The sequence below is a fragment of the Mytilus galloprovincialis genome, chromosome 13 (assembly GCF_965363235.1).
Source record: "Mytilus galloprovincialis chromosome 13, xbMytGall1.hap1.1, whole genome shotgun sequence".
NCBI lineage: Eukaryota > Metazoa > Mollusca > Bivalvia > Mytilida > Mytilidae > Mytilus > Mytilus galloprovincialis.
Window position 1 is genome coordinate 31,497,612 of NC_134850.1, and position 22,425 is coordinate 31,520,036.

General features: G+C 31.5%; 1 protein-coding gene across 1 annotated transcript; it reads right to left on the reverse strand.

Annotated features, from left to right (window-relative positions):
• Positions 1–6,899: 6,899 nt before the first annotated feature.
• On the reverse strand, positions 6,900–21,981 carry LOC143057128 (methylenetetrahydrofolate reductase (NADPH)-like). Its single transcript, XM_076230371.1, has 11 exons — positions 21,900–21,981; positions 19,649–19,872; positions 16,504–16,745; positions 15,841–15,957; positions 14,854–15,047; positions 12,555–13,121; positions 11,019–11,201; positions 10,417–10,515; positions 9,617–9,739; positions 8,671–8,888; positions 6,900–7,257 (listed from the first exon to the last, which is right to left on the reverse strand). Exons 2-10 carry the CDS (start codon positions 19,852–19,854, stop codon positions 8,673–8,675), a joined length of 1,947 nt encoding a protein of 648 aa, XP_076086486.1. The 5' UTR covers positions 19,855–19,872; positions 21,900–21,981; the 3' UTR covers positions 6,900–7,257; positions 8,671–8,672.
• Positions 21,982–22,425: the final 444 nt, after the last annotated feature.

Here is a 22,425-nt window from a genome sequence, read left to right on the forward strand (position 1 = left end):
AAACCATTTCCGGTAGAATAAGAAAATGGGGAAACCTAACTATTGTGCCATCAAAGACTGTCACAATAAGTCTAGAACAGTAAAAGTGACACTACTGCGGGGCATTACTATAACAAGAGTGCACACGCTGAAATGTCTCGCCTTCTATACTAATCATTGATATTATGTTGATAATCCTAAGTATAAAGCTAAGCTTTATTACAACTGTCACATAAACTTAACATTAACAAAGATAACTAAACAAAGACCAATGAACCTTGAAAATGAGGTCACGGTCAGATGAACCATGCCAGGCCGACATGTACAGCTAACAATGCTTCTATACAACATATATAGTTGACCCATTACTTATAGTTTAAGAAAAATAGACCAAAACACAAAAACTTAACACTGTGCAATGAACCATGAAAATGAGGTCATGTGTGACTGACATAAAGATCATAAAATATTTTCATACACCAAATATAGTTGACCTATGGCATATAGTATTAGATAAAATGACCAAAACTCAAAAACTTAACTTGACCACTGAACCATGAAAATGAGGTCAAGGTCACATGACATCTGCCCGCTAGACATGTACACCTTACAATCATTCCATACAACAAATATAGTAGACCTATTGCATATAGTATGAAAAAAACTGACCAAAACACAAAAAATTAACTATAACCACTGAACCATGAAAATGAGGTCAAGGTCAAATGACACCTGCCAGTTGGACATGTACACCTTACAGTCCTTCCATACACTGAATATACTAGCCCTATTGCTTATAGTATCTGAGATATGGACTTGACCACCAAAACTTAACCTTGTTCACTGATCCATTAAATGAGGTAGAGGTCAAGTGAAAACTGTCTGACAGACATGAGGACCTTGCAAGGTACGCACATATCAAATATAGTTATCCTATTACTTATAATAAGAGAGAATTCAACATTACAAAAAATTTGAACTTTTTTTTCAAGTGGTCACTGAACCATGAAAATGAGGTCAAGGACATTGGACATGTAACTGACAGAAACTTCGTAACATGAAGCATCTATATACAAAGTATGAAGCATCCAGGTCTTCCACCTTCTAAAATATAAAGCTTTTAAGAATTGAGCTAACGCTGCTGCCGCCATAGCCACCGGATCACTATCCCTATCTCGAGCTTTCTGCAACAAAAGTTGCAGGCTCGACAAAAATCATTCGAAAAAAGGCGTAACTCATCAGATGGATACAAATAGAAATACATATAACAAAATCATAGAGTGGACCCGACCAGGTACTTGTACATTCCAACAACAACCAGATGCTCCGCAGGGAACCCTGAACGGTTGGGGCAAGTATGGACACAACATTCAAGCTGGATTCAGCTCTAAATTTGGATTGTGATTAAATAGTTGATACAGCATAGGTTTCTGACACAGAATGAATGTGGTCTAATGAACTTAAAATATTTTTTTTGCCTTTGAGCAATTCACTATGCTGTTGAATATTAATCCTCTCAAAAAAATGTTTGAAGAAATTTTCTTTTTATTTATGAAATCTGAAATGAGAAAAATTTAACCCCCCACCCCCATTTGTTTTCACATCCCCCTTTCCCTTTTTCCAAAACTGATCTCAATTCAAATTTCTAATGGAGTTTGCAACAATAACTACTCATTTAAATACATCATAAAATATTAAAATGTAAAATAAAGTGCTTGTTATCACTGAATGGTAAAGATTGTTTTAATTTATCAGTTGGTAGAAAAAGTGAATATACATTGTATATTGTATAAAACAATGATTTAAGTTGATTCAACTACTATTCTGGACAAAGAAAGATAACTCCAATTGAAATATTAATTATATATCTGTATTGTATAAAACAAAGATTTAAGTTGATTCAACTACTATTCTGGACAAAGAAAGATAACTCCAATTGAAATTGCAATTAGATATTTCTTGCTATTGCGCAATACTGAGTATTTGAAAATATTTGCTATTGCACAATACTGTGCAATTAAAGATTTCTTGCTATTGCGCAATACTGTGCAATTGAAAATTTCTTGCTATTGCACAATACTATGCAATTGAAGATTTCTTGCTATTGGTGAATACTGTGCAATTGAAAATTTCTTGCTATTGCACAAAACTTAATATAATAATTTGGATCCTGATTTGAACCAACTTGAAAACTGGGCCCATAATCAAAAATCTAAGTACATGTTTAGATTCAGCATATCAAAAAAACCCAAGAATTCAATTTTTGTTAAAATCAAACTTAGTTTAATTTTGGACCCTTTGGACTTTAATGTAGACCAATTTGATAACGGGACCAAAAATTAAGAATCTACATACACAGTTAGATTTGGCATATCAAAGAACCCCAATTATTCAATTTTTGATGAAATCAAACAAAGTTTAATTTTGGACCCCAATTTGGACCAACTTGAAAACTGGGCCAATAATCGAAAATCTGAGTACATTTTTAGATTCAGCATATCAAAGAACCCCAAGGATTCAATTTTTGTTAAAATCAAACTAAGTTTAATTTTGGACCCTTTGGACGTTAATGTAGACCAATTTGAAAACGGGACCAAAAATTAAGAATCTACATACACAGTTAGATTCGGCATATCAAAGAACCCCAATTATTCAATTTTTGATGAAATCAAACAAAGTTCAATTTTGGACCCTTTGGGCCCCTTATTCCTAAACTGTTGGGACCAAAACTCCCAAAATCAAACCCAACCTTCCCTTTATGGTCATAAACCTTGTGTTTAAATTTCATAGATTGCTATTTACTTATACTAAAGTTATTGTGCGAAAACCAAGAATAATGCTTATTTGAGCCCTTTTTTGGCCCCTAATTCCTAAACTGTAGGAACCAAAACTCCCCAAATCAATCCCAACCTTCCTTTTGTGGTCGTAAACCTTGTGTCAAAATTTCATAGATTTCTATTCACTTAAACTAAAGTTATAGTGCGAAAACCAAGAAAATGCTTATTTGGGCCCTTTTTGGCCCCTAAAATATTGGGACCAAAACTACCAAAATCAATCCCAACCTTCCTTTTGTGGTCATAAACCTTGTGTTAAAATTTCATTCATTTCTATTCACTTTTACTAAAGTTAGAGTGCGAAAACTAAAAGTATTCGGACGACGACGACGACGCAGACGACGACGACGACGCCAACGTGATAGCAATATACGACGAAAAATTAAAATTTTTGCGGTCGTATAAAAAGGCACTCAGTACAGATCTGAGTGTACATGCAGTTACTGATAGCTAGTTTAAAGCCAATAACAACAATATAAAAAAGAAGATGTGGTATGATTGCCAATGAGTCAACTATCCACACAAGACCAAAATGAAAGACATTAACAACTATAGGTCACCGTACGGCCTTCAACAATGAGCAAAGCCCATACTGCATAGTCAGCTATAAAAGGCCAAAACTGTTTTATCTTTTTGTAATATTGACAGTAGAATGTATATTTTAAAATTAAAATGGCAAAACTCTAACATGTAAAATTAAAATGGCAAAACTCCGACATGTAAAATTAAAATGGCAAAACTCTGACATGTAAAATTAAAATGGCAAAACTCTGACATGTAAAATTAAAATGGACAAACTCTGACATGTAAAATTAAAATGGTCAAACTCTGACATGTAAAATTAAAATGGCAAAACTCTTGACATGTAAAATTAAAATGGCAAAACTCTGACATGTAAACTATGCAAGACATTCAGAGCCAAATTATCACCATGGAAAAGAGATGTGCCAATGCTAATACATCTGCATACCAAATACAATTGACACACCACTAGTCGTTTCAATTAAATTGACCTGATCACAAACTATAAGTGTAAACTGCAAAAGTTTCAAAGTCATTAGACCATGACTAAAGTGGTGAGTTCAAATAATCTCTATGCAAATGAGATGTGCCAATACTAATGCAATTACAAATCAAATACATTGAACTGCCAGAAGTAACTGACCGAAACACAAATTAAAACATTGTGGGTGCCTTCGCCAGAAACAGCACTCCTTAGTCTTGCTTTTTCGACTTTAAGGGGAGACAAAAACGTTTCTTCAAGTTCATCGTTTCAGATTTAACACTTGCATGACCTTCATTCTATATCAATGTTTTGCACTATTTTTGCTGAATTAACAGGACCAAAAAAAATGCCTCAAAAATGAACCTTGTCCTTTAGGCTTTGAAGTCATATGTAACTCAAGAACAATTTGTCCATCTTTAAATGTCGTTTTATCCTTGAAATACTTGATGAGAATGGGACATAGGTACTTTTTACAAAAAAAATGTTGGATCAAAGGCTAGATGGACAAAGGGATTGCAACATAGCCCTTTCCTAAGAGTTGGTATTAAAATAAGCAGACATACTGTAATTATAACATTTATTTCATCAACAAATAATACACACAAAATAAAAAGTGGTAAAAGAAATCTTCTATATAAATATATCATTAACATTTTTAAAGCCATTTTTAACAAACATTGTAAGCCATAAAACCTTGTATCTATCCTTATGTCTGCTAATCATTTTATTTTTAATAAAAAAAATCATAATAAATAGATTCTTAAAATTTTTAGAAAGCATAATCACCTACTGTGGATTCATTTATTTAAGGTGGTACCCAACACTACAGGGAGATAACTCTGTAATATCAGCTAAACGTTTTAATTACATTGCGTTGTGAAGGCAATATTAAGCTTCTCAATGATCAATATTAGTGTTTTTCAATCTGCTATATAACCAGTGTAATTTTTCTGATAAAACGCTTGGTTCAAATTATTTTAATTTTTTAAATTTTTGTAAAAGGGTCAAAGTAAATACTTTGTCAAAATTTTATGAAAATTAAACGAGCCAAATTAATTTTAGTGAAAGTGTTGGGTACCACCTTAAGTGTTTTCCAATTTTCGTGGATTGAGGAAAATTTGCATATTTATGGATATTTGATTTCGTGGTTTTCAAAAAATCTGCAAATTTCCTCAGATGGATAAAAAAAATTGTGGCTTTTTAATTGTTAATTTTTAATACTATTATTTTGAAAATACACATGGATTTTTTCAGATTTAAAACTATATTTTCAAATTATTTTCCATCTCAAAAATATCTTTATCAAATTACTGGGCTGACGCCAGCAAGTATGAACAATATTTTTATCTATTGTCTATAAACTCATAGGAATGTCACCAAATTTTAAGCAGCATGTAAAGGTATTCCATAAAAACAAATATACTGCAAACTTATAAATACAAGGCAAGAACAAAGTGTTTGCTTTATAATAAAATCCCCTTATTTACAACTTATTTTTCATTCTGAAAGTACAATATCATATTAACATAAAGAGTATACAGGTTTCATAATTTACCATTAATATCACTTTTGTCAAAATACTGATTAATTTTATATTTTGATCTATTTTTTACAAATTTCACAATGTTATTTCCATCAAATCTTTTTAACTTTAAGTCTGGCAATTTCGTTCATTTTATAAGTCTGTTCAGTTTGTTTATATAACATTTTATGAACCACAACAATGAATTACAATTTCGCATTGTAACCATGAAAATAAGACTCAAACAAACCATGCAATTTGTATTCTTGCCCTAAAATAAATTTTGATTTAAGTGAGTATGTATTTATTAATCTTTACCCAATACAGGTAAAATCTCGAATGTGCATTTTCAAATATTCATAAGTTACAAACACCCATAAAAAAACATACACAAAAACACAATACAATAATAAACATGTGTAACCACACTATAGTCTAGAGATCTTTTAATGAAATGTAAAACATTTATTATGTAAAACTTAATAGATCTTATAATACAAACAATGTAATTAAAATAAAACCTAGGCACTTGCTCATTTTTTTATGCTTGGAAGCTGTGTGGGCGACCAAGCAAAAAAAAATTGAAGAGAGCAGAGATTTAAAATTAATTAGATTGAAATACAAAGTACTGCACAAATAATCATTACTGCATCTATTTCAGCTAGTAAGTCATTGTTTAACAACATTGAATTTATTTAATCGTTACATAATCAAGTTATATCAAATTCTAATCATTTAATTATTATCATCATGCAACATTTTACCAACCTAACAACTACTTCCGAGTTGCTTAGTGACAGATAGACGGTGTGGAGGTTGTAGGCCCCACACCCCTTTTTAATAAACAAAATTGAGACATTTTTTAAAAGAGCAATGAACAAATATAACTTCCAATTTCATGTTGATCAAAATACATGTTGGATACTCAAGATGTTGAAAACTTGTGACATATTTTTCTTTGTCATAGTTCTAAATATGATAGTTACAAATGTAATTCACTGGTATCATTTGGTTGATAAAATTTTGATTAAAAGTCGTCTCGTGGAACCTATGGCACTAGAAGGGAACCCAATGCATTGTATGATTAATATGAAAGCACCCAACAAAACATGAATTTAACAACATCTGTGATTTATCTTTCATCATGAAAAAATAAAAACACTACAATAATTATAACATTCTAAGAATGAACCCCACAGCATGAAAACACTGAAAAAATTTGAACCCCACATGTACATTGAATTTTTTTTTTTCACAAAAGATTTGCTACAAATGTCAAAACAAGTCTTCCAAGACCACTAATTACATAATACTGAACAAGTTTTCTGTATATCACTTATATCTTGTCATTTTTAATTAATTTTGAAGTCTTAACACAATTTTTAAACAAATTCTGACAAATAAGGCCTTGTAAAAAAGTTCTTTGTAACCTCGAAATATAGATACAAATCCTACTGAAAGTTTGATGTTCTGATCATTAAAAACACTAAATTTTATCATCAATGACCCCAAATTGTAAAATTTTGTTCCAGATTCATTTTTAATTTAACATGAATACATAGGTTATCCTAAAAACTTCTGTAGGGATCTGGAGAAAGCAAAACCATAATTATTCTTTTAAACATTATGTCTCTTTCTCATATAAATTTTAAAATATATTTGAATGCTGATGTTTATATTCACATGTTTAAGTAAATATATACTATATAACTGATGTTTACATGAATATTCAGATGTTTTAGTAAATATATACAATACAACTATCAAGTATCTGTATACAAGTCAATAAAAACTTTACAGAAAGGTATAAAAAGTTTATCACTATCACAATCACTTGTAAATTAAAAACCCACAATATTAGAAAATGTCTGGTCTCTCTCATTTTTTTCTCAAATTCCTCCATCAATCATCAACATCTACAATGGACAAAATATAAATTAAATATAGATTGTATACGATTGAAAAAAGTAAGCTTAATTATCAAATTGGATAGATAAACCTACTAAAATATCATTTATGATACACAACATTTTAGGAGACAGAATAATTGTTAGTCACTTAGTATCTTAGATATGAACTGAAACTTAAAACTGAGTTTTACTGCACTTTTTATACATTGGCTAGATGTATAGGGGGAGGGTTGAAATCTCACTAAATATGTTTTAACCCCGAAACTTTTTTGCGCCTGTCCCAAGTCATGAGCCTTTGTCATTTTTAAACATAGAAAAAGTAAAAAACAAGAGTGCACACGCTGAAATGTATCGCCTTCTTTACTAATCATTGATATCATGTTGATAGTCCTAAATATATGCTTTATTGCAACTGTTACATAAACTAATCATTAACCAAGAAATTTAAACATTGTCCAATGAACTAGGAAAATGAGGTAAAGGTCAGATGAACCATGCCAGACAGGCATGTACAGTTAATAATTCTTCCATACAATAAATAAAGTTGACCTATTGCTTATAGTTTAAGAAAAACAGACTACAAACAAAAAAATAACACTGAGCAATGAACCGTGAAAATGAGGTCAAGGTCAAATAAAATCTATGTGACTGACAGATTGATCATAAAATATATCCATACACCAAATATAGTTAACCTATTGCATATAGTATTAGAAAAAAGACCCAAACTCAAAAAATCAGGTCAAGGTCAGATGACATCTATCAGTTAGACATGTACACCTTACAATCATTCAATACAACAAATATAGTAGACCTATTGCAAACAGTATCAGAAAAACTGACCAAAACACAAAAACTTAATTATAACCACTGAACCATGAAAAAGAGGTCAAGGTCAGATGACACCTGCCAGTTGGACATATACACCTTACAGTCCTTCCATACACCGAATATACTAGACTTATTGCTTATAGTATCTGAGATATGGACTTGACCACCAAAACTTATCCTTGTTCACTGATTCATGAAATGAGGTGGAGGTCAAGTGAAAACTGTCTGACGGGCATAAGGACCTTGCAAGGTACGCACATACCAAATATAGTTATCCTATTACTTATAATAAGAGAGAATTTAACATTACAAAAAATCTTAACTTTTTTTTCAAGTAGTCACTGAACAAGTTAAAAATGGGGCAAGAACATTGGATATGTGACTGGCGAAAACTTCATAACATGAGGCATCTATATACAAAGTATGAAGCATCCAGGTCTTCCACCTTCTAAAATATAAACTTTTAAGAAGTAAGCTAATACCGCCGCTGCCGTAGCCGAGGGATCACTATTCCTATGTCGAGCTTTCTGCGACAAAAGTCGCAGGCTGGACAATAATGTACAGAATTTTTTCTATATTAATACAAACCTTTAGTTAATTGCTATTTCTGTCGTGTCCATTTTACTTCCTGCTTGTTCTAACATTCTCTCCACAATCTCCCAAAGACATGATTCCTTGGGGAAGTCATTATCGACTAGATTAACAAGGTAGTGGCTATCATGTATGCGATTAATCATCTTTCGGGAGTCAGAATCCTCTGGGTATAACCGTCCCCATGTTTCTTTCCAAAGTCCAAATGCTTCATCCTGCAAAAAACGTGAAAATTGAACAGAGTGTTCAAACATTGATTGCATGGCATAGAAGGTGTCCAACATAATTGTGTTGTCAAATCAGCTGTGTCAAATCATAGTTTCTATATGAAATAAAGGATTTTTTCTTTAAAGATTTCATTTTATTTCTTCAAATTCATATTCAAAACTCAATGATATTTGGGTTTTTTTCTACTTCCATAATAAAGATATAACTGCTACACTGCAGCAACAAGAATGTGTCCATAGTAAATGGATACCCTACACAAACTATCATTTTCTATGTTCAGAATACTGTGAAATTAAGAGTAAAAAAAAAAATTGGACAAATGAACGAATGAATGGACATTTTTTAATTGCAAGTCAAGGACCACCAATTCTTTACCATGAGGTTTTGTCTTCCTTTGCTTCAAATTTCATATGATCCTCGACTTTCCATCATTTAAAGCAAAATTTTAACCCAATAATACTCAATGATTACAAAAACATAACATGCAATGCATATTATGAACTTTATATAGATCAGACCATTGTTTTTCCTGTTTAATTGTTTTACACTAGTCATTTTTAGGCCCCTTTATAGCTTGCTGTTCTGTGAGAGCCAAGTCTCTGTGTTAAAGTTACGTTGACCTACAATTGTTATTCTTTTATACATTGTGACTTGGTTGGAGAGTTGTCTCATTGGCACTCATACCATAGCTTCTTATTTAATTCCATATTCTTACCTTCCACGTCTGAAATGCAATTGGATCAACCACTGTTGGCTGAACAATCTCCTTTCCAGGGAACACACCCCAAGTAACAGCTATTGGACAAGATCTGTCACAATTAGTGTCAACATCCTGGCCCTAAAACAGAACATTTTGTATTATTAATAAAATTACTTGTTGCATTATAAAACGCTATTTCTATTGGCTAAAAGCAATTTCGTGTCAGTCTGAAATTAACAATCAATTCAAAATGAACTGTAACATTCATGATGACACAAGATTCTTAATAAAGTCCACAGATAAATAATAGAATTGAATGATTCCTTTTGTATACAATTCTATTATTTAAATTTAAAGGATGGTAAAAGCATCGACGATGAGCACGTTTTTAGAATGAAGAGCAATCGTACTTCATACAAAATGTACTCAGTCAATGCTTTTTCACCCAAATAAATTTACAAAAAGAATCATTCAATTCTTAAATAATAGAATATTCAACTAATACAAAGTGACAGAAGAATTTGAAATATTGACAAACTATTGAAATTGGTATTGTAATAATTGAGTTGCAAGTGTAAATTGACATTCTTAGATGAAGGTTTTTATAGGTGTATTCCACCATCTTGGACGACACATGACTGCAAATAATTGGTAGATATTTTTTTGAATTTTAAAATTGTACAGTCAAAAGGTGTTTTATAAAGCAAAAACATGTGAAAGAGACGCAATTATTTTTTATGAATGGTAAGGAATGCTATGAAAGGCCCAAAATCAACAGCGATTTTTTCCCCGATCTTGACAAAAAGAAAACTTACGTTGTGGTTTATAATGTGATAGTTGACATATGGATAGTCTTCCAGGATCTTCTTTAGCTCTGCTACATTCTCAGCTGATGTGAAGAATTCTAAATATGCCTGCAATGAAAAAGGGTGTGTATAGAACATATCATGATACTTAAAATACAGTAAACTCTTATAAATATTAGCATTATGAAGATATGTATTATAAAACAAATTGAAATATTTTCCAGTAATACAATGAACTGCAATTTTTCTTTCTCTTAGTATAGGTATGCAATACTTTCAAGTGAAATGAGTTTAAATTCAGTACTAATCATTACATAGGCTACAAAAATAAAGTTGGTTTCATTAAATGATAATTCTGTCAACTTTTCTAAATTCTCAACCTTATGCTCCTTTTATATTGTCATAAGTGTTCCTAATCTACTACTATTTGTTTGAACTAGTGTGTATGTGCTTAAATACCCAAAAAGTTCATTGAAAGCTTGTTTGAATTGAGATGTTCAATTACATGATAAGAATTTTGGTCAACACCTTTTACGGGGGAAACCCTAATAATCGTGATGGTTGGCATGTCTGCCATTACAGGGTAAAACAGATCACCACTTCATGCATACCTTCTGGAAAATATATCCTCCTGGACTACCCCATCCAACATTAGGGTCTGTGGAGGGCGCTGCGTTAATATTAGGCTGAGAATTTATAGTCATCACACCCCGTTTATTTACAGCTGCTAGCTTTTCTTGAATTAAAGAAGTTTCTGGATTAAGCTCTTCATCTACCCATGGGATATTTTTCACCTGTTCAAAAGGAAATGTACATTATTATATAAAACAGAAGCATTGGAAAATTCTAATGTAATAATTTTCTACAATGTTAATTTTAATAGATGCAACAAATATACTAATGTATGAATATGAATGTTCCTGTGGTGGTTTGAAAAATAATTACAGAAAAAAGAATGGTTTTATCTGTCATTTTTATAAGCATCAAAGCCAGATAAAACATAATGTAAGCAATATTGTTTTGGTTTGTTTTAAATCAATATAATTTTATTTCAGTGATCTGTAGTTTAATTTCCACATGGCACAAAAATATCCTCAAGCATTCAATGACTAAAATTATGATTACTGTTTTTAAAGTTTGAATGAATAATGTTGTAGGATGAATGTTGGAGCTTTGCATTAATTATGTACCCTCTATGTGTTTTGAACGGACAGACATGGTTGAGTGGTTACTAGACCAGGCCTCACCTCTGGTATTGCAGGTAAATATGCCAAACTTATAGTCACACATCTGCTCATGAAAATTAAAGTAAATAAACCATTAAATAAGCATGATAAAGGCTTATGTATGTGCAAACATATATTGACCCATTCATATCCATTTTTTTTTGCACTGTGCAAGGAATGTTAGTCAACTGAACAATAAAATTTAGACTGTTTGATGTTGTTTTTATACCCAACTCTAAAATAGTGTACCCAAAACAATTCCTGACACAAATCATTTCAAATTTTTTCTCAAGATTTTCCCTTATCATTTTTTTGTCAAAAACATTTAACATGTAAAAAAATCCCTCCCTACCTACCAAAAACTAACAAGGCATGAATAGGCAACAAAGAATTTGTCAAGGGTGGAATAAAGACTTACATATGTGCATTCATATATTGACCCATTTATATCAATTTTAGATTGCACCCTGCAAGGGATATATATAATTCTCTTATAAATTTAAATCCTTTAATTCTTTTCAAAGATTTGCAGAAAGTTGTGTTCTGAATATGTGAAGTCATCAGAAAAAGGTCCCCTTTTTTCATGATGTCACAACAGGAAATTCAAAAGAAACCAACAAAATTTGACTTTTTACTTTCTCTATGTATATATATTCCAAAATTCTGACCCTCATTATTTCCCTTTTAAATGGAAACATCTTTTTTTGCTTACTAAAATAATTTAAGGTTTTAAAATTTAAAAAGAGTGGGAATCAGATATCATTTGATAGCAACTGAATTTATCCAATTTCAATATACATTTGTTGTATATTCAAAGAGCCTATGGCTAAATATCTGTTATAGGGAAAAAAAGATAACTGTCTATTAACCCCAAAAGAATGTTCATTGCTCTACCACTGTGTATTCAAAGACTCCATTTACCTTTACTCCTTCTGAGTTGGGCTCTCCTGTAATATATGAGTAAAATACTCTCCAAACGTCTTCTTCACTTTTAAGCTCTGACCCCCACATTTTAAGCATGTCCTCTTTTGGCGATTTATGTTTCAAGTAAAACAAATAATAGTCTGATATATCACCAAATGATGCAGCCGAGGAATTACCCCATCGCCCGTTTGGAAATTCATCCCAGTTAGACGTCCGATGAACGTAACTATTGGGTCTCATTCTCCAAAATATTGGTCGAACATCTTCCTTGGTCCTGTTATAATGGGCCGAGAGTTTAAATGGTAAAGGTTTTGCAGGTTCTTCAAGCCACATACCAAGTCTTTTGAGAATTTCTATTGTAGCAACTTCTCGATTTAGTGTGTAGAAATGTAAGCCATGAATTTTATCACTGTTCAATAATTCTTTACAAATTGTTGTGGCCTGATCTATTCCATAATTTCTTATGGCTTCGTCATTGTCTTTGATTGGATTGATAGCATCTATTATCTCTTGCGGTACCTCTAAACGAGACAGTTTCACAATGTGTCGCAATGACTGGTATGCCTAGAAATAAAATCATATCAAATTTTTATAAAATATTTATTTAAATTATTTCGAAATATAAATGACTACTGTAGATAGTCATTAGATGTATGAAATTTAAACATCCACTGGCAAAAATTACAGACATTTTCAGGATGAATTATACATTTATATGATATAAAAATAAAACCCGCTTTGTATTTGACTTAAAATCTAAGACCTGTTAGTTTTGAAATATGTTACTTCATTAAGAAACAGACATCAAGAAACATTCACCACTCCTGAAGACATGTTTCCAACTCGAAGGTGATCAGAGTTTGATCTTACTAAATTATCCTGCATGTTAAGTAGCAGAAAATTAAGAACTAAAAGTCTAATATTTAAACAAACCATGGACTGAACTTAAGACCACCTACACTTGAGAAAAACATGCTACTGCAAGACCATGAAGGCAGTTGACAACAGAGAACTGTGGACCATTTCAATTTTGCCAATTCTTATATCAGTAGTTATGAAGAGCATTTAGTAAGGAGGCAATCTTGTTTACTGCAGATTCTTTAAATTCAGACAGTTTCAATTTTCAAAGATTAAAGAAAAATTGTATATTCTTGGATATTTGATTTTTTACTTAAATTCTACATACATGCTGGTCTTTTAGAAAATTGTTTGTCGAACACTAATTTAGTTTAAACATATTTATTTATAGTGGATTGGGAAACAAGTTTTGCAACTAATATTAATCCCTTTCCACTCTGCGGGTGCGAGTGCTGCCTTGTAGCGGCATTAGCCTACTCTTTTTCTAAATCTACAAGGGTGTCTTTAACGTGCAAGAGATATGGCTCTCTCTTAAGTAAACAACAAAATAAAATTATACTTCAATACATGGCAAGATATAATTGATTTCTAAGCCCATCAACCATTGAGATGCAGTTCCTTTTTTTAGCAATCTATTTATTTACCTGATTTTCATATTATTTTCTTGATACCAAACTGATCTATTTATAAAATCACATTTACATGTAAGTTTTAGTTGTTGTCAGTGGAGGCTAAGATCATTCTTATGTGAAATATAAAACAAGAATGTGTCCCAAGCGCATGGATGCCCGATCTGCATTATCATTTTCTATGTTCAGTGGACCGTGAAAAAGGGGTTAAAACTCTAATTTGGCATATCATATCATAAGGAACATGTATACTAAGTTTCAAGTTGTCTGGACTTTACTTCATCAAAAACTACCTCGACCAAAAACTTTAACCTGAAGCGGAACGAACAGACGCACAGATCAGAAAACATAATGCCAATAAATGGGGCATAAAAATTTGTGAAGGTTATAAGGAACTTGTGTCTCCCCTACTTTTGCTGTTAGTCACAGGCCCAACAAAAAAGGGTAGTTAAGAAAGTAATCAAAATTTTAAAAACTTCAACCACAGGGTAAGTTTAATGTTAACTGGCATTACAGCTGATCCAATTTGATTTATTGATGTTGCTTAAAGTTCAGTGGCAAATATTTCATGCTTGTTCAGATTGGTCTGCAGATCTTCATTCTGCTAAGCTAAACTAGTATGTTATACCAAATAAAGCCATAAAAAAATAATTTCAAACTGTCAAAATATTGTGAATCAAAACAATTTTAAATGATTGGTAATAGATGCACACTGAAAAAAGACCCATGACCCACATCCAATAATCAAACCACCCTTCCTACCCTCCCACATACATTTAAATGGAATAGCCATTAAGAATTCAACCTACCTGTATTGGCAAAATTCCTGGAATGATAGGACAATTTATGCCAATTTTTCGACAATCGTCAACATATTTCAGAAAAGTTTCAGATTTGAAAAACAACTGAGTAATAATGAAATCAGCACCAGCATCAACTTTTTCCTTTAAATATTTCAAGTCCAACTCATAGCTGGTACATTCAGGGTGCCCTGTGGGATATCCTGAAATCAACAAAAAACAAATCTTTTTATTATCTTCTTCATAGAAAAACTCTTCATATAGGCATTTGGCCTGTAATTCAGCAGTTGTCGTTAGTTGCTGTATATTACACTTATTTTTGTCATCTGGTATGGGTTTTGATCATTGTTAAAGGCCAAATCATGATCTAGAGTTTCTAACATCCACATCATTTGCTCTCTCATGGATGGTTGTCTCATTGGCAATCATACCACATCTTCATAGTTTTATATTGCATGGTCCGAACCCAGTCATTAATCTCCAAAACATAGTGGTAAAATCCATCTTATCATGTTATAAATCTTGACCAAACAAAGTTAGAAAGTATAAAATACATATGTCTGCTTTTCTCTAACAATGTTAACTTTTTTATGACTATCCTGATGAAATACTACTGTAAATTCAATAATTATTCCCTGCATTTATTATTGCAATTTTTCAAGAACGGACAAAAATGTGTGTTTAATTATCCCGATTTTGAAAAAAAGGGATACAGATCTATGTTTCAGTCATCAGGATGTGAGTTCTTTTTACTGTGAAACCCAACCAGTCGCATATTGTGCAATAATAAAAACCTAGCAATAATGTTTGAATTTACAGTATGTAATTGTATCAATTCAATTAAGGGGAGGTAACTGTCAACCAACTGTTTCAATTTTTTTAATTATGACAATGAGTTACATAAATTTAAGAATGAGAAAAACTCTGAAATTGAATGAATTATCTCCCCTTTAATGGCTGTATATTTTTTTTAAACTACTAATTTTTCTACATTACCTGCTATACAAATCACAAAGTAATCTCCATGCTCTTGTCTTACAAGTTTCACCAAGTCAGTGGCATAGTTCAATCGTCCTTTTTGGAATGTCCATGATTCACCACCATCTGGGGGATCTAAGAAAAATAGAGTTATTTCCCTTTAACAAATTTCAATAATCTTAGAAAAAGTCACTCTTTATCCAAATAGGTTACGTATAACCTCAATATTTCTCTTAGTGAATATCAAATTAATGTAATGATTGTTCAATGCTAAGGTTTATCATTTGTATTGTATTATTTTTAAATGTATCAACTAAAGATGGATGATCTGATATGATTTAACTTTTTAAGGCTTTTTCAATATTGGTGCTATCAAATATCTTAAATACTTTTTCCTTTTGGAATTGTTTATAAATCACCTTCTTTAAGAAAGTGTGCAACATATTTATTTACATCAGAAAATGTAATGTGCAAAGATAATAGGAGTTATTGAAAACTTAAGTCTAAGAAATAATTACTTTTTTTAGGGACAAGTTGAGACGATATTTCCAGAGAAACTCTCCACTAAACTGACATGGTGTTTTTTTTTTTTTGTGTAAGCTGTACAATAACAAAAATCTTTCAGGATCAGCAATCAAACTTATTATCTTTTGAGATGCAAGAAAAAAAAATGAACAGTACCTCCTCTAAGAACCAGTAAATTTCTGATTCCCAGATCCTTGGCTTTGTTCAGGTTCTCTTTAATATCTTCGATGTCTTGATTCCCACATGTAATATGAAGCATGGTATCTACACCACAGTAATTTAACATTGTACCAGCCATACATGTTGAACTTGTTGGCTTTTCTGTGTTTCCTGGGTCACCTGCTGGATGCCAAGTAATGTCACAAAAAAGTGGTCCTCCACGATTCATTCTTTCAATCCTGTATTAACAAATTTCATGATAAGCGTACATGTATAAAATGTTACTAGCAGCAGTGATAATAACAACTTGTGATAATGATTATAACATTGTGATTTTTTTTTTTAAATAAGAAACCTTTTGTGGTATTTTTAACATTGCAAAGTACACTTCTCTTCAGTAGTTGCAAAGCTACATTATTTCTGTGGGGTGATAACCCTTTCCTCCATAATGACGCTTTTTGATGCCACCCCTTTACTCCATAGACACCTTTCGACGCCTGTGTAGTACCTCAGTTGAAACAAAATGTCTGCATCAGACTTAATAAAACTTGTATCCAATATGAAATTGATATTCACTAGAATATCTGACTTATATTTATTTGATGAAAAAATTTTCACAATGCATTTCAACACTTTCAAGCATATTTCAGCATTTTATTGAAAATTCCTACGCTAATCAAGTATGCAAAAAAAATATTTCCATTGAGGAAAGGGTCAAGAGACAAAAGAATGATATGATTATAAGTTATCAAAGGTCCACAACACACTTCTTATTGCTATAGATTTTTTTTATACGTTTGTACGTGTCTGTGTGCAAATTTAGTTTATTTCTAATTGATTATAGCACAAGTTGAAATTTGTTTAATAATAACCAGGTGCTCCGCAGGGCGCAGCTTTATACGACCGCAGAGGTCGAACCCTGAACAGTTGGGGCAAGTATGGACAAAACATTCAAGCGTGATACAGCTCTGAATTTGGATTGTGATCAAATTTTAGACATTACATGGGTTTTTTTTACACAAAACAAATGTCAAGATTTTACAAATCAATTAAAGATTTCTTCTTCAAACTTTTTAAATCTAAAATTAAATAGTTGACACAGCATAGGTTTCTGACACAGAATGAATGTGGTCTAATGAACTTAAAAGTTTTTTTTTGCCTTTGAGCAATTCACTATGCTGTTGAATATTAATCCTCTCAAAAAAATGTTTGAAGAAATTTTCTTTTTATTTATGAAATCTGAAATGAGAAAAATTTAACCCCCCCCTTTTTTTCACATCCCTGTTTCCCTTTTTCCAAAACTGATATCAATTCAAATTTCTAATGGAGTTTGCAACAATAACTACTCTTTTAAATACATCATAAAATATTAAAATGTAAAATAAAGTGCTTGTTATCACTGAATGGTAAAGATTGGTTGGTAGTAAAAGTGAATATACATTGTTTATTGTATAAAACAATAAAAAAAACTTCATCTGCAACATTTTATATTGGCAAATTTCCAATGAAGTTATTTACATAAAGTTATTGGCAAATAAAAATAGAAAATGACATCATAGTCATGTCTGGCAAATGTCCAACATACATTATCTAAAAACATTTTAGATAAGATAAGGAAAAAAAGCTTCATCAGCAACATTTTATATTGGCAAATTTCCAATGAAGTTATTTACATAAAGTTATTGGCAAATACAAATAGAAAATGACATCATAGTCATGTCTGGCAAATTTCCAACATATATTATCAACTACTATTATATACAAAGAAAGATAACTCCAATTGAAAATTAATTGCTATTGCACAATATTGTGCAATTAGATATTTCTTGCTATTGTGCAATACTGTGCAATTGAAAATTTCTTGCTATTGCACAATACTTGATATGGAATCCTGATTTGGACCAACTTGAACACTGGGCCCATAATCAAAAATCAAAGTACATATTTAGATAAAGCATATCAAATAAGCCCAAGAATTCAATTTTTGTTAAAATCAAACTTAGTTTCATTTTGGACCCTTTGGACCTTAATGTAGACCAATTTGAAAACTGGACCAAAAATCAAGAATCTACATACACAGTTAGATTTGGCATATCAAAGAACCCATTTATTCAATTTTTGATGAAATCAAACAAAGTTTAATTTTGGACCCCCATTTGGACCAACTTGAAAACTAGGCCAATAATTAAAAATCTAAGTACATTTTTAAATTCAGCATATCAAAGAACCCCAAGGATTCAATTTTTGTTAAAATCAAACTAAGTTTTATTTTGGACCCTTTGGACCTTTATGTAGACCAATTTGAAAACGGGATCAAAAATTAAGAATCTACATACATAGTTAGATTCGGCATATCAAAGAACCCCAATTATTCAATTTTTGATGAAATCACACAAAGTTCAATTTTGGACCCTTTGGGCCCCTTATTCCTAAACTGTTAGGACCAAAACTCCCAAAATCAAACCCAACCTTCCTTTTATGGTCATAAACCTTGTGTTTAAATTTCATAGATTTCTATTTACTTATACTAAAGTTATGGTGCAAAAACCAAAAATAATGCTTATTTGGGTCCCTTTTTGGCCCCTAATTCATAAACTGTTGTGACCTCAACTCCAAAAATCAATCTCAACCTTCCTTTTGTGGTCATAAACCTTGTGTCAAAATTTCATAGATTTCTATTCACTTAAACTAAAGTTATAGTGCGAAAACCAAGAAAATGCTTATTTGGGCCCTTTTTGGCCCCTAATTCCTAAAATGTTGGGACCAAAACTCCCAAAATCAATCCCAACCTTCCTTTTGTGGTCATAAACCTTGTGTTAAAATTTCATTGATTTCTATTCACTTTTACTAAAGTTAGAGTGCGAAAACTAAAAGTATTCGGACGACGACGACGACGACGACGACGCCAACGTGATAGCAATATACGACCAAAAAATTTAAATTTTTGCGGTCGTATAAAAACTTATTCAGCTGCTGTAAACCTTCAGATCTGTTCTAATGCAATGGAAATATAAAGTAAGAGATGAAATTATTCTCAAAGACTTGCTCCTGTGATGCGATCAAACTTAACTACGAATGCATATGTCCTGTTTCTGCAATGGAAACCTTAAGACTTCGGAAACCTTATGAATTTATTTCTTACCGTCCAATCAAATTAATAGCCCCATTTTCTGTTCTTGGTGGAAAAAATTCCAGGGAATACCATGGATCCTTAGACTCAATGCGTTTGAGCACCCTTTCATTCAAAGGTACATAGTCTGTCAGAGTAGGTGAATGTGCTCGACAAATTTGCTGCTGCTTAGAACAGGAGCCATTTTCATGATTCCCGTTCTGAAGAAGTTCTGGCATGTTTTAATCCTTTTTTTCCTAAAAAAAATTAAATTAAATGAATTAGTACTTTCAAATCAAATGAAGCAATCTACACAACCATGTGCAAATCTACCAAGTTCAGCTGTCCTATTTATATTTATGTTGGGTATACATCAATAAGACAACAATGCAACTACAACTACCCTCATAGTGGACTAATACACCCTTACCAGCATTTTAATGGCTGCTATGAAATTCAGTATTGAGATTTCTGGTTTTCAACCATTCCTTTTATTTATTATTTATAATATTATTGGAAAAATAGTTATCTAATAGTTACCTCCCATGTAACTATCATTTGCCCTTAAACTAAGGTTATTGTTCAGAAACCAAATGTGTCATCGGGCTACGATGCAGACGACAACGAAATCATAGCGTTATACAAACCCAAAAAAATTTGTGCGGTCCGACTTTAATCTAAATACATTGTTAAGATTCAACATATTGAAGAATTACAAGAATTCTTTTTTTATTAAAATCAAAATTAAGTTACTATTAGACACTTTGGACCTTAATATGGAACAAAATGACAACTCTGCCCAAAATCAGAAATCTAAATACCACTAGATTAAACTAACAGGGAATCAATTTTGAATGGAATTTATACAAGTGCATTGTGGTATCAGGTCCGTTCGCGCCCAATACACTTTCAAACCCTACATGTTCGCACCTTGCACGTTTGCACCCAAGGTCCGTTCGCATCCAATTTAAAATCAAGTTCCAGTTGAATAATTAGAAAATCATGATTGTTGTTATAAATTGCCTTGATGTAAATACTGCATGTATTTAGCTTGTATGAGTAAAACATTGAAAATTTTAAATGAAAAACACAAAAGATAATTGTTTTTTTAACAGATTGGCCCCTTTGATCTGAAACAATTAAATAAAAATTATAGCAATACACTAACCAAAATTTTAAAAAAATTTAAGATTTATTCCACCCAAAAATCCCGATCGTCAGAATCTCACATTATTTAGAAACAATGATTAAAAATATTTTAACAATACACTATCCAAAACATGATTAAGATTTATTCAACACAAAAAACATGTTGTCTCACTTTATTTTGAGACAATGATCACAACAAATATACTAATAGGAATACACTTGCCAATAATTGGTTATAAATTTATGAAACACAAAACCAATAAAATTTGGGCGCGAACGTGTAGGGTGCAAAAGTAAAAGGGTGCGAACGTGATTGGGTGCGAACTGAATGGGCGCGAACGGACCCGGATTCGTGCATTGTATATCTATATATTGATTAAGATTTTAATTGAAATCGAATAAATCAATCCTTTCTCAATTTCAGCAAAAAACTAAAATACCTTTTGACAAAAAAATAGTGATTAACAGTTTTAACACACAAAATCAATTTGAATTTTTTTTTTTTGGGGGGGGGGGGGGGGGGACAAACTGACAACTGTTGCTAAAAGGCTACAAGGTTGAAAACTGACAAGTTTGAACGTCCGATTTCCTGCACTGGTCAGATTAAATAATATAGCAAGGATTAAAAAAAAAATCCTTAATTAAATTGTATTGTGCTAAATTTGTTTAATTAATTTTGACAAACAATTTCCTTACCTTGGAAATTTATAAAAATACCCATTACAAAATATTTTCTTCAAAAAAGCATAAAAATAACATTTGTTTTCTATTACAAAATCTATTTTAATAACATCCTGTTTCTCTCGAGTTCCTTGTATTGATTTGATAGCGGCGATTTGAATTCAACAAAGGCAACACATAAATTTCTTTTTAACATTCATTTTTTATACACTTTAGAAAATATATAGCATGCATTTTACTGCTGATCCGTTACCGTGGTGACTAATTATAAACATCGCATCTTATTGCATAATTGCAATTTTCCGTTTGTAAAAAAAAAAAAAAAAACGGATACTGTGGCTGAAGGAAAAAACAATAATAAAATAATATTATACTGATGCTAGTGTTTAATTAAAGCTTAAGTTAATTTAGGATACCGTTACAAGTGTTTCTTTTATTCAATTCATAAAATTACCTCAACAATAAACCTTTCTGTCATCAAATTTTCTAAATTATTCCTTCATGCAATCACCACGAACGTTTAAACTAGAAGAGAATGCAAATTTGTAGAATTAGGTATTTATACGAATTGTCAACCAATCAGAATTAATGTGCGATCATGCATGACAATGTTATGTTTTACAATCGTCTCCATTTTTAAATGTCTTCGGACTTTTCGGATTTTATCGGCTTGGTTTTTAACAGTGTTTGTTAACATTTGAATCTGATTTCAATTTCGAAAATGCTTTAACTTTGAAACTTTTATTATAAATGCGTAATTTATTTACATAAACATGAAACTAATGCGCAAACACGCTTCTTTGCAAGTAGATTTCACATCATCTAGAGAACACCCGAACATATAAACTTTTAAGCGGGAAATTTTCAAACCAGATGTCAACCATTTCTTGGGGTTATAAAATTTGCAAAAGAAATAGAAATAGTGGTCGATAGTTCTTTTAAATGTTAAAACTTATTTTTCCTTATTTAATTTGGTTTTA